Source organism: Peromyscus eremicus, chromosome 14 (genome assembly GCF_949786415.1).
Source record: "Peromyscus eremicus chromosome 14, PerEre_H2_v1, whole genome shotgun sequence".
NCBI lineage: Eukaryota > Metazoa > Chordata > Mammalia > Rodentia > Cricetidae > Peromyscus > Peromyscus eremicus.
This window is the reverse complement of record NC_081430.1, coordinates 50,998,516-51,011,125: the sequence shown is the minus strand read 5'-3', so window position 1 is coordinate 51,011,125 and position 12,610 is coordinate 50,998,516. Positions and strand designations below refer to the sequence as shown.

The following is a 12,610-nucleotide window of genomic DNA, read 5'->3' as shown; positions in this document are numbered from 1 at the left end:
CCGGATACAGAACTTTCAGTTACCTCTCCAGCACCATGTCTGCCTGCACACTGCCATGTTCCCTGCCGTGATAATACTGGACTAAATCTCTGAACTGTAAGCCAGCCCCAATTAAATATTTTCCTTTATAAGAGTTGGTCATGGTGTCTTTTCACAGCAATAGAACACTAACTTAAGACAGGATGGAACATCTATTTCTTTAGTCAATGACCTTTTCTTTTAAACTTATTTAAATTTAAAAATGTAACTTATCCAGCCATCCCATTCATCCATGCTACCATCACTTAATGATTAGCCCTAAGCAAAGGTAGAATATCAACTGCCTGGAAAGTCAACTGGGAAGAACTATCTAGAGGACAACTGAGTTTCACAGGCACAGTGTGCCTTGGGCAGCACAGCCCTGTATTTTTCCAGATCCTACACAGATGATTCTTTCTTCTTGCTTGGTCTTACAACAAATGAAAACTCTTTCTATAGAGAGAATGAGGGAAGAGAGTAAGGGAGAGAAAAAGAAGGGAGAAAGAGAAGAAAAAGTTAAGAACATGGGCTTTATTACTACTCAAACTGGAGTCTGTCTTAGGGTCATGACTCTGAAAACTGGACTTTGCCTTCCCAACCTCCAGCTTCCCCAAAAGTAACAATGGGAACATACAAAAAGCTATTCTGAGGGTTAAGGGAGGTCATGCATGACAGGACACTCCTACACCTCCCTGGCAATGGAGTACTTGCCTGGCAAATGTTAGCTCTTGCTATTGTTATCAACTTTGATAAGAACAACAAAATTCAAACCAGTATCAATGTAGTAGAACAGTAGAGACCCTAGTCCTGGCTGGCACTAATGCACTGTGTGCCCTTTGCTAAGTCCTATCATCTCTCTGAGGCTTGCTTTCTTATTACAGTAGAAGGTTATCACAGAAGATAAATCACAACCCTCTCCAGGTCACCTCTACTATGTCTCTTTGGTTTTGATTCATGATATTTCGTGTGGTGGTATTCTTACCCTATTGTACTTCACTTCAATTCCATTTAGCATCTAGCCTCTAACAGCAGCTCCAGGCCAGAGGCCAACTGAATAGTACGGAATGAACTAGCCTACTTTAGAAAATGTGCTCCCCGACTTCCTGCCACATACAACAATTATATCTGTCTACAGATTTTATCAGCATGTGGAAAAAAAACATTTAAAAAAGTTGTATCAGTAAATAAAACAAGCTACCTTTAATAAAACATGGTTCTGGGAGAGTCTGGGGTAAAATAGATCTCTCCTTGTTTTCATTATAACAGAACAAGCACACATTGGAACACACACAGATCTCTGCTACCACCATCACCAATATCCAGAGTTTGCATGGTGCTATAGTCTGAATGTTTGTGCCCACTCCCCTAAAAGGTTCATTATGCTGAAACTCAACCACTTATGTGATAACATTAGAAAGTGAGTTTGGGGGAGACGACAAAGCTATGTGGCTAGATTCCTCACAAATAGGATTCTTGTCCTTAAACAAAGGCCCAGCCATAGTTAAAGGCATCATCTATGAACCAGAAAGTAGCCCTTACCAGACACTGAATCTACAAGCGCCTTGATCATGGACCTCCCAGACTCCAGAATTACACTACATCAATGTCTATGGTTTTATGAGCCACCCCATTTATGGTATTTTGATGGAGCACAGCTAAACAAGACAGTGACAAAGTCAATGAGTTGGCAATGTTGACAGACAACACTATCAGAGAACACACATCCCCCATCACCTGCAGGGCTGGCCTCTTTATGGTGTCGAGCAGGAGACCTGCTCTGGTGGCCACTGCGGGGTTGACATCCTCCACAGCTGTCAGAAAGCAGCAGAAGGCATGTGCTAGTGAGTACTTCAGCAGGTGGTTTTTGGTCACTGAGTGAATATCCAAAAACCTACAAATGACAGCTACTTTTTCCACTGCAATATAAAATACAGAGGACAAGAGGTATAAGTGTATATATTAACATATATTGAAAAAATTTACACTTATTTATTTAAAATACTATTTCACTTATTTACTTGCAGGTGGGGCATGTATGTGACACAGAGCATGTGAGGAGATCAGAAAACAACTGTGGGAGATGGTTCTCTCCTTCCACCATGTGGTCCCAGAGTACTCAGCTCAGCTCAGCTCTTCAGACTTAGGGCAAGTACCTTTACCAGCCCTTGCACCATCACACTGGCCATGTGTTGATTGACATCTAGTTAGGTCTCATAAGAACTGAGCCTCATAAGAAAAAAGTTAACTTGGGGCTCCTACATGGAGATTTTAAATATCAGGAATGAAGGCCAAAACAACAGTTTCTAAACTGAACATCTGGTCTACCTTATGACCCAGGGGATTTCTTAACAATGGAGAAGTACCTGCTTCAAACCTCATCTTCCAGTCTTTGCTGTTGAAGTTGCCATTTATGATTGTCCAGAATATGTCAGCACCATGAGGAAGTGACAGAGCGTGAAGAAGGAGAGGTACCGCCAGTGAAGACAGCTGAGAGAACTCAGACTTGACGACTCTCCACAGGCTGGGAAATTAAGCAGCAGCAAAGGCATTATAGTCATCTCCGCTTGTTCAGAAGGAAAGAGTCTAGTCTCTTAACTCAGTGGTTCTCAACCTGTGGGTCTTGACCCATGGGGGGGGGGAGGGTCAAATGATCCTTTCACAGGGGTCACCTAAGACCATCAATTTACATTATGATTCATAACAGTAGCAAAATTATAGTTATGAAGTAGTAAGGAAAATAATTGTATGGTTGGGGTGTCACCACCACATGAGGAACTGTACTAAAGGGTCACAGCATTAGGAAGGTTGAGAAGCACTGTCTTATGGTAGGTGTAGACAGTAGGCGATGGTAGGAAGCACTGGGTAAAAGGGCTCTCATCCACAAGACCATAATCCTCCAACAAACATCTGTGTTTAGATCTGTTAATGTTTTCTGAAGAAATTACTTTTACGTAACAATATTGAAAAAAATAACAAAATTTTAATTCCATCTATAAATTCAGCTATATAAATGAATTAAGTAATACAGAAAAGTAAGTTATATTAAGATGATAGTGTGTGCCGGGCGGTGGTGGTGCACGCCTTTAATTCCAGCACTTGGGAGGCAGAGGCAGGCAGATCTCTGTGAGTTCGAGGCCATCCTTGTCTCCAAAGCGAGTTCCAGGATAGGCGCAAAGCTACACAGAGAAACCCTGTCTCGAAAAAACAAACAAACAAAAAAAGATGATAGAGTGATAGGTGGATTTAAAATTGTTTCTTATGTGAATAACTAGAAAGTTTCCTTGTTTATTTTATTTTTTCTGCCCAGTAGCCTTTCCCCTCTTTGAATGGCAAAAAATAGCTCCGTGTCCACTAATGACAGCCTTTCCAAAAACTGTCAAGACTGTCACTCAAGGTCTCCCCCTTTTCCTGTCATGAGGATAAGCACAAAGCAGGTTTACCAACACACTTCACCGTCTCGAACTGAGTGAGTAACCTACGAGCCAGCAGGCATATGATCCAAACTTAAGGCTATCAGAACCCTTTTTTTTAGGTCACGGTGTGGACTCTGAGAGACAGGGGTCTCTCCTTTAGAAACTTCATGATTGAAGGACAATGTCCTTCAGGAGCTGCCAGGGACCCACCTCCCAGGGTCAGCTCGCCTAGGAAGAAGCCGACATTTAGTTTACTCTAACAAGCTAAGGTGGAGCTGGGCTGAGTGATGGAAGGTTGGGAGAAAGAAGAAGGGAGACATGACTGAGTACATCCGGTGAACACGTTTTCACCTCTGCACCCCTCAGCATCAGACAAAAAGAAATCCAAATGCTGAAAGCACCCACTGAAGGCGGGTTAGCGCCCTTTGGCAGGGCTCTGAAGACAAGGCCGTTCTTCGTTATTTCTTATTGACTCCCTCCTGTTGGCTGTTGTATAATTTCTTCTATGTTCTTGGGGCTCCCAACCCAGTCTCTAGCTTGTCTCTCTGGAGAAGTCTGCTACACTTCTCTCCTTAAGGCTTAAATCTTCTATTAAATCCCCCGAACACGTTTTTTCTTTGCTTCTAAAGTTGTCTTTCCTTCCAGCGTTGCTGCCCTTCTCCACCAGGCCCTTTATCATGCTCTCAGCCTGCCTGAGCCTGGCTCCGCTAACACTTGGCGCCACAATTCTCTTCTTCGGCCTGTTTTCCGTTAATCCTCCCCAGGGACCATGAATCTATCCAGAGGTTCTTTATCAGCCCCCCAAGTCTTTGACATCCACTCCCTTGCCTGTTTCTCTTCCTTTACTAACAAACTTTTCAGAGAAAGGCTGTTCTGTGTGGGTTTTTTTTGTTTGTTTTTTGTTTTTGGTTTTTTTGGGTTTTTTTTTTTTTTTTTTTTTTTTTTTGTTTTTTGAGACAGGGTTTTTCTGTGTAGCTTTGCGCCTCTCCTGGAACTCACTTTGGAGACCAGGCTAGCTTCCAACTCACAGAGATCTGCCTGGCTCCGCCTCCCGAGTGCTGGGATTAAAGGTGTGCGCCACCACCGCCCGGCTCTGTGTTACATTTTTACAGCCTGAGTCCTGGAAATGTGTTTACAGGGAGCCCTCTCTTCTTCACACTTTCCAGTTTAAGCCGGGTGCTGCCTCTGCTCATTTTGTACTACTTCTGGATCTCCACCCATCACTAGAGAGTCACTGTCCTCAGGACTCCTCCCACTTGGACCCTGGCCCACTTCTCCAGCCACTGTCCCTTACTCCTCTGAAACCACAGCTTACACACTGCAACCTGGGATCACCTCACTAGTGTTTCCCATTTCTTGTCCCCCCCTTTTAGCACCTCCCCCATCTCTTTGTCCTTGACATTCTTGCTTTCCAAATATGTCCTATCTATATTACACTCCCATTAAAATCCAGTCCCATAGTGCTGATTCAGATGTACCTGCTGCTGAGCCCTGTCCCAATCATTGGTCCAGAATGGTTCATGTCTACCTGTGACCTGTGCATGACACTTATCACATGACACTGGGTTATTTGTGACTGGGGTGTACACAGGACAAAGTTACATATTAGTTTACCCAAGATCCTACTCTTGTTTATCATTTGGAGATTGTTATCAAGGCTGTCTTTTCCTTCAGTTCCCAAAGTAGACCGATTAATGATGCAGGTGCACGTATGTGTGTGTGTGTGTGTGTTTGTGTGTGTGTGTGTGTGTTCGCAATTGCACAACCATGTTTGTGAAGGTGGATTTGCCCATAAGTGGAGGCCAGAGGTTGTCTATAAATGTTTTCCTCTGTTGCTTCCACTGTCTTCTTGAGATAGGGTTGCTCAGTGTACCTGCAGTTCATGGTTTTAGCTAGACTAACTGGTCAGCAAGCCCACAAGATGAACTTATCTCTGCCTCCCAGAACGCTGGGGTTATAAATGCCATACCTAGCTTTTATGTGGATAGTTGGGGATCCAAACCAAGGTCCCCATGATCACATAGCAAGTGCTTTATCCTCTGAGCCATCTCCTGAACCCAAAAGTCCACAAAAATAAACAATAAAGTATCTGGTCACCCCTTATATTTATTATTCATCCCTTCCCAGACTAGATTTAAAAAATCCCCGAAGTACTAGAATAGTATTATGATAAATAAAAATAAAAATAAATCATTATATTTGTTGAATGAATAAATAAATGAGAAATAAGCAAGGGCAGAGCCTCAACTTGATTTTGTTACAACGCATGAAGAAGCCATTTTAAGATCAGACTATCCTCTTACATATCAAATGATCTTTTGCTTGCTTGCCTCCAGGAAGACTATAATAGCTATTTGAAGAGTCTCAGAAAGAAAGCACCGTACACCTAGGGCACTGTTTTGTTATTATCCTCAAAATGCCTGCATCTCTTAGAAGCAAGGCTGATGGCACCCGGAGGGGTTCAGTACCCGCCAGCATCTCTAGTTCAAGTATGATTACTATCTTACAAAAATCACACTCGGCAGCATTATTCGCCACTGGCATTTTTCTAGGATCTACTATATTCATAATTCACCTAACAATCGAAAATCATAGAACGATCCTTATTTTACCTGTCTGACCCCACACAATCTAATAAGCAAACATCTTCCTGCGGGCATACTTAGACAAAATACAAGAAAGTAAAGGTGAGTGTGGTCCCTCACACCTTTTATCTCAGCACTCAGGAGACAAAGGCAAGTAGGTCTCTGTGAGTTCAAGGCCAGCCTGATCTAATGAGTTACAGGCAAGCTAGGGATACACAGTGAGACCTTGCCTCAAAAACAAAAACAGGCTTGGCAGTTGCTGGTGCATGCCTTTAATCTCAGCACTCAGGCAGATCTCGGAGTTCGAGGCCGGCCTGGCCTACAGAGCAAATTCCAGGATAACCAGGGCTACACGGAGAAACTCTGTCTCAAACACCCCCTCCCCACACGCCTAAAAAAAAAAAATAGGAAGAAAGGAAGTTTCTTTATCAAATTACTGTTCTGGGAGAAAAAAATCAAATGAAATAAAGTCTTACTCTCTCTTTAATTCTTACAACTGAAGCCCAAAATGTAAACAAAAATGTGAACAGTACATACCTTGCAATCAACATGTGGTCCTGAATGTAGGCTAAAAATTGAGGATGGTCTTTCCTCGCAGTGTATAAACACTCTCCGTGCAGACAGAGAATCTTTAGGCAATTGAGCATATTAAAAAGGATGTCTGGCTCTTCAAACTTAGCCATTTCCTATGCGAAGAACACACAGTTACCGTCTTTTCCAAAACAACAAATAGTCCCAAAGCCAAACCAAATATTCAGATATTTCAGAAAAATCTACCTGGAAAATGGTATATATTAGTCTCAATGTCACTGGAAGCTGTTGGTAGCAAAATTTTCTCTCTGTGTCGTTCTTTATTGCTATGGAAAAATAATTACACAAAGGTTAGCCTCACTCCTTTCCTCCCATCAGTCTTTAGTTCATCAAAATCATGAAACCAGAGAGGGGTGAAAAGGTAGAAAACGCATTACATGTGTGTAGAAGGTTTTCATTTGTTTTTTATATTATCATGTGCCCACTGGGCGTGGTAGCTCACGCCTTTAATCCCAGCACTTGGAGGCAGAGGCAGGTAGATCTCTGTGAGTTCAAGGCCAACCTGATCTGCATAGTAAGTACCAGAATGGCTAGAACTACATAGTGAAATTCTGTATAAATAAGAGAGAGAAAATACCCTTAGCGTGTGCCCTTCTATGAGGAAATATAGGAAACTTTCTAAATCAAAGATTCTCAGCCTCCATTTCTCACTGCAGAGCCTCCACGTTATCCTGGTGTCCTTGGCTGCTGAACCACCCCAGCCTCAGCCTGTGCTCCTGTGGGTGAAGGAACCTGGGGCTGGCAAGGCATGCCCTCATAACTAAAAGGAGATAGGAAGGTATGGAAGAGAGAGGTGCAGATTGAGTACCACCTAAGAAAAGGTTATGATACACGCTGGCAAATAAGGCATTTCGCAACAGATGAGCGTTTCCAAATGAAAACACTGCTCATGGATGTCTCTTCTTGTTCTCCAAACTCTGTCTTGCCAGGTGGTGGTGGCGCACGCCTTTAATCCCAGCACTTGGGAAGCAGAGGATCTCTGTGAGTTTGAGGCCGGCCTGGACTATAGAGTGAGTTCCAGGAAAGGCGCAAAGCTACATAGAGAAACCCTGTCTCGAGAAAAAAAAAACAAAAAAACAAAAAACCTCTGTCTCCACAGTGGGACAACACTGCAGTGTACATCCAGGCATGCTAGAGTTACAAGTTAGCCAGATATTAAAACTAGTGGAATATTACAGCATAGAGATAGGAGAGGTTCTCAAGACCCTCACCCCTAGCTGAGGAGCTTTTGACATTTGATGGCTTGGGGTCAGGGGAGAGTCAGTTTTCTGGAAGAATGTGGCCCTTGGTAGGTCTACCCTACTCCAGCGGATGGTCTCACATGTGAATACATGCCCAGCACAAACTGGAGTCTATGAAATATTAAAAAAAAAAAAAAGTTGGAGAAACTGGGAGGTTGGGGATGGGTTTGGGAGGAGTTAGGAGGAGTGAGGATGAATATGATCAAAACACATTGTAAGAAGTTTTCAAAGAGTTCATAAAAATATTATATATTCTTTAAAACTACTGCAAGATGGGCAAAATAATCTATGTTGTGGCAATTCCTAGGGTCAGAGACAATGACAACAAATCGTCTTGGCTGATACATCAGTCAGTTTCTTGATGCTGTTCTACTCAAAGGCATTTTACACACTGCTATCAGTGCCCAACTCTATTTTGGTTAAGGTGAAAGTGTATATACAGCTTTGGTGACAGACATAGCTGGTATCTATAAGAAATACATATCCTCCTGCAAAGTGCAGAAAGAGGAAACAGGTAAAGGATGTGGAAATCACCGAGCCCGTTCGTGCAGCACCCAGGTTCCTTGAATAGGAGCCAGGGACCACCACTGATGACCACAGGGTACAAGAAGCTCCAGTTTCAGAGTGGCAGAGAACATTGGTCTAGGAGAATGTTACAGGATGGGTAAGTTATTCTGGTTTTTCCATATCTTACAATATACTCCAGAACAGCTCAGAACCTATGATTCTCCTGGCTCAGCTTCCCATGCGCAGGCATTACAGACATACTCAGGAGAGAGTTTATAACTGCATTTTACAAGGAGGCAAAAGACCAAAGGAGGAAATCAGGCTGAGGCTGTGACAGGAGCCTTGAAGTAGGACCTGGGGGAGTGGAAGGATGGGTCAAACGTTTTCAAAGGCAGAATTTATACTACTTTCATACGTGGCCTCTCTAGCCACAGCTTCTGCATATGCAGACTCAATGAAGCAAGGCTCACTGGAGAGCCAGGCTGCGTCTGCTCTGAACACACACAGATTTGTTATTCTTTTAGGCCATTATTCTGCAAACAATATGGGGCTTTAGAGTAACTCAATGGTAGAGCGCTTGCCTAGCATGCACAAGGCGCTAGGTTCAACCCCCAGTGCTACAAAACAAAATTAAGTACTACAAGTAATCTGAGGCTCGATTAAAATAAATGGGAGAAGATGTATAAGTTACGAACAATTACTATCCCATTTTATATCAGGGACTGGGGCACTTACAGAGAAGAAGGAGCTGTAGCCTAGAACCGATATATTAGAAGACTGAGGCAGGAGAATTAATGCAAATTCAAGGCCAAACCTGGGGTCCATGGTGTGTTCCTGTTCTGCCTACATAGTGAGTGTCTATCTCAAAAACAACAAAAGGAAGTGATAATTACTTGAGGTGTGTGCTGTGAAATAAAACTATTTCCACAGAAAGAGTATAAATTTTTGGATCCTGAGTAAAGCCCTTGATTCTTTTAGGTATAAAGCTTAGTAGAAACGTAACTTCAGCCCTGTGTGTCAGCAGCTGCAACCACAGGCAAGGTCATTGCTTCTAAGAAACCAGGAGGCCTGGCTTCCAGCTGCTGCCCCTACTAACTCTACAGTGTTTGATTTCCTAAGTCTCTGGCCCTGCCCACTATAGAATCAGAGGTAGAGGCTAGAGTCTTGTTCATTTTTTTTGTATACATATTGAGTATACATTATAAATGAATTACATAAGCCATTGGACCATAGGCAAGTCACTTAGCCTGTCTGGAATTTGGTTTCTCATTGTTGAAGATAGATAGATAGATAGATAGATAGATAGATAAATAGATAGATAGATAGATAGATAGATAGATAGATAGATAGATAGATAGATAGATGACAGATGATAGATAGATAGATAGATAGATAGATAGATAGATAGATAGAAATTATTTATATAGGGAAAGGCAGATCACTCTAGTGGAAGCTGAATGGGAAGCTTCTTCATTTGCTTTCCTTTTCCCACAATTTCCACCCCAATGGAGGAGGTTGCAGAGGAAGTAACATGGAGCCTTTACTACTACAGAACCAGTGAAACATCATCCACCTCCTTCCAGTTCTAATTTTTCATAGAGTTAAACAGTATGAGTCAGATAGTCAGAGTCTATTTACCATTTATAGCATCCATCCATGTAGAAGCAGTTTGTGATAGCAAGAATTTTTTAGTGATAATGTCATTATCATGAACCACAGAAAACAGTCCCCTAAGAATGTTTGCTGATCACCAAAAGGACAAAGCCCACGCTTCCTGATTCTCGAGTGTTCCTTCCAGCAGCAAGACAGTCTAAGACAGTAGGAGTAGAAATTCTTCAAGGCGGCCCAGATCTGTCCCAGGTCTTGTATAAAACCCCAGAGTATCACTGTTCAGATTTAGTAATGAGGCTTTCCCATGCATGAGGGCACATCTTAACTCTGTCTGAGTGTGAGGAGTTAGGGAATGATTCTCCAATCTGTCTGCAATCTTGGTATCCTCAGTTCATGCATCAATAGCCCTTAAAGAAAATATAAAGAAGCTGTCCTCCCAGCCAGAAGGGATGACCAGCCTTGGAGGGCAGTTAGGCAAGGTACATCTGTCTAGGGTCTTGGCCAGTCTCCCAAGATGCAGATGCTGTGTGGACACAAGTTCTGTTGCCTCTATCCAAAAGCACTCAGCTTTGACCACATGCCCCAAGTAGCTATAGAGACTGTTGGCATCCTCCACCTCAGCCATTCTCAGCTACTTCTGCACAGAGCATACAACGTACTGTGTAAACTTCACATCAGCTCTCCATATAACATGATGAGTTTTACTAATAACACGATCCTTGGGCCAGGAAGAGACTTGGGGACTGGCATTCCCCTGGGGCCATAACAGAGCTATTCGCTTCCTTATGTGGTAGGAAATGTTTTATCTGTACAGTCTACACTAAGGAAGCAGCATTGAACTCCTCCAAGTTGCTGAAGTTGTACAAACCAGAAGTGTATACTCTGTACTCCCATCAGCCAAGTTCACCTACCAGCATGTTCTGAGGGCGCTGGACGGGTGCCTGGATTCTCTCCATGCTTGGATGCTGAGTTCTCCTCCTCCTCTCCCTCAGGCCCTATAATGAACTCTGGTCTGGAAGAAAGGAGGCTGTCTTCAAGGCTGTCTGTGGGCTCCTGCAATAAATACAAGCAGCTCTGTGAGGGGCCGTAAAGAACAGCTTGGTTTAAGTCAGCCAAAGTGGATCAGCCTGTTCTACCCAACTTTGTGCTAGCCAAGAGGAGAAGAGCCTGCACCTACACTGAGATCCTACTACTGAGAGATGTGCAGCAGGGGCTGGTGAAATATTTGCTTTCATTTGAAATAGAGACAGGAAAAAAACATGGAAAATATTGCCTGATCTCCTTACACAGCCCCTCTCCCCCTACCTTCCTTTAGTCCCAGAGATCAGTATTCCATTCACAACTTATTTAGGAGTTAATGTTTTCAGACATAATGCCAATTCTGGCTACTTGGACGAATCAATGTTTTAGGAGCAAGAAGTTGCTGCAATGTGTGAGTTAAAGGGAGCAAAGACGTACAACTCAAGTGTCTATCAACAAACAGATGGATTAACAAAATGTCTATCCACACAATGGCTTGTTACTCAAGTTTTACAAGGAGATACTGATGCATGCTATGCCTTAGAGGAAGCTTGAGGGCATGATGCCAGGTGAGATAAGCCAGTCACAAGGGACAAATATTGTAGGCACTCATTTAGACATCTACAGTAAGCAAGGCAGAGGAATACATAAGGGGTGACTATTATTTAAATATCTAATCTCTAACTATTCTATCCTTTTTCTTCCCCGTGTTATCTTTAAATATCCTCTTTGGAAATTGTCCTTCTAGCTGACACTTTAACCAACAACTGTTCTTAAGGAATTATTTGACAGTCATTTCAAAACAAATAGACAAAGATTCAATAAAGGACATCAGAAGGAAAGTAGTGTTAGGACAGTGCCTGACAGTGTGGGTAGGCAGACAGATCGTGGGTAGGCAGACAGATAGAAAGAGAGGCTACAGACAGATAATGAAGATGGGAAACTTCTGGCTTTTTTCTCATACTCCTGAGACAAAAGCCTAAAGGTCTGGTGGGCTTCTTTGCCCACAGTAGGGTCCCCTGGCTGTGGACCAGTTGGACAAGTTCAAGGCCTGGTCAGGACAGGTTTATGCCGAAATTTGGGGCCCATCAGCTTTCCTATCTTTGTTTAAACTGACTAACCCTATATTAGAGGGGGAAGATCCCTCAAAGTCCCTTGAAGCCTCCCGCTCTCACAAGCCCTTCTCTGCTTATCTATGTGTGCCTCGTGAATTTCCCCTTCTCTCTCTCTCTCTCTCTCTCTCTCTCTCTCTCTCTCTCTCTCTCTCTCTCTGTCTGTGTGTGTGTTTGTGTGTGTGTGAAAGAGAGAAAGAGAGAGGAAGGGAGGGAAAGTGTATATTGTGTGTTCCCTCACCTCTAATAGAAGCCTTCCTTTACCTGCTGGTTCTCTCTACTGTGTCTGAGATTTCCCCGGCTGTCACTTGCTGCACTGCAGAATTTTTCTGCCTTTTAATTCTTTAACTGGCAGAGAAAATGAACTCGATCAAGGTCTCTGGAAAGTACCTGTGCCAGCTTCACAGGTTTCCTGCGGCTGGCTCTGTTTCAAGGCCACCTATAAACAAGCCTGCCAGTCACTTTGTAAGCTGGGTTTCACACAGACAGTTGTCGGCTGTTTGCTGATTTAT

General features: G+C 43.0%; 1 protein-coding gene across 2 annotated transcripts in view; it reads right to left on the bottom strand.

Annotated features, from left to right (window-relative positions):
* Unc79 (unc-79 homolog, NALCN channel complex subunit) overlaps nucleotides 1-12,610 on the bottom strand; it is a 192,915-nt gene that overhangs the window by 99,885 nt on the left and 80,420 nt on the right. For both annotated transcript variants that reach the window (XM_059279488.1, XM_059279489.1), the window contains exons 18-22: nucleotides 10,878-11,019; nucleotides 6,794-6,873; nucleotides 6,554-6,702; nucleotides 2,382-2,539; nucleotides 1,753-1,934 (exon numbers count right to left, since the gene is read on the bottom strand). In XM_059279488.1, the coding sequence (XP_059135471.1) occupies nucleotides 1,753-1,934; nucleotides 2,382-2,539; nucleotides 6,554-6,702; nucleotides 6,794-6,873; nucleotides 10,878-11,019 (711 nt within the window). The remainder of the gene's footprint in view (nucleotides 1-1,752; nucleotides 1,935-2,381; nucleotides 2,540-6,553; nucleotides 6,703-6,793; nucleotides 6,874-10,877; nucleotides 11,020-12,610) is intronic.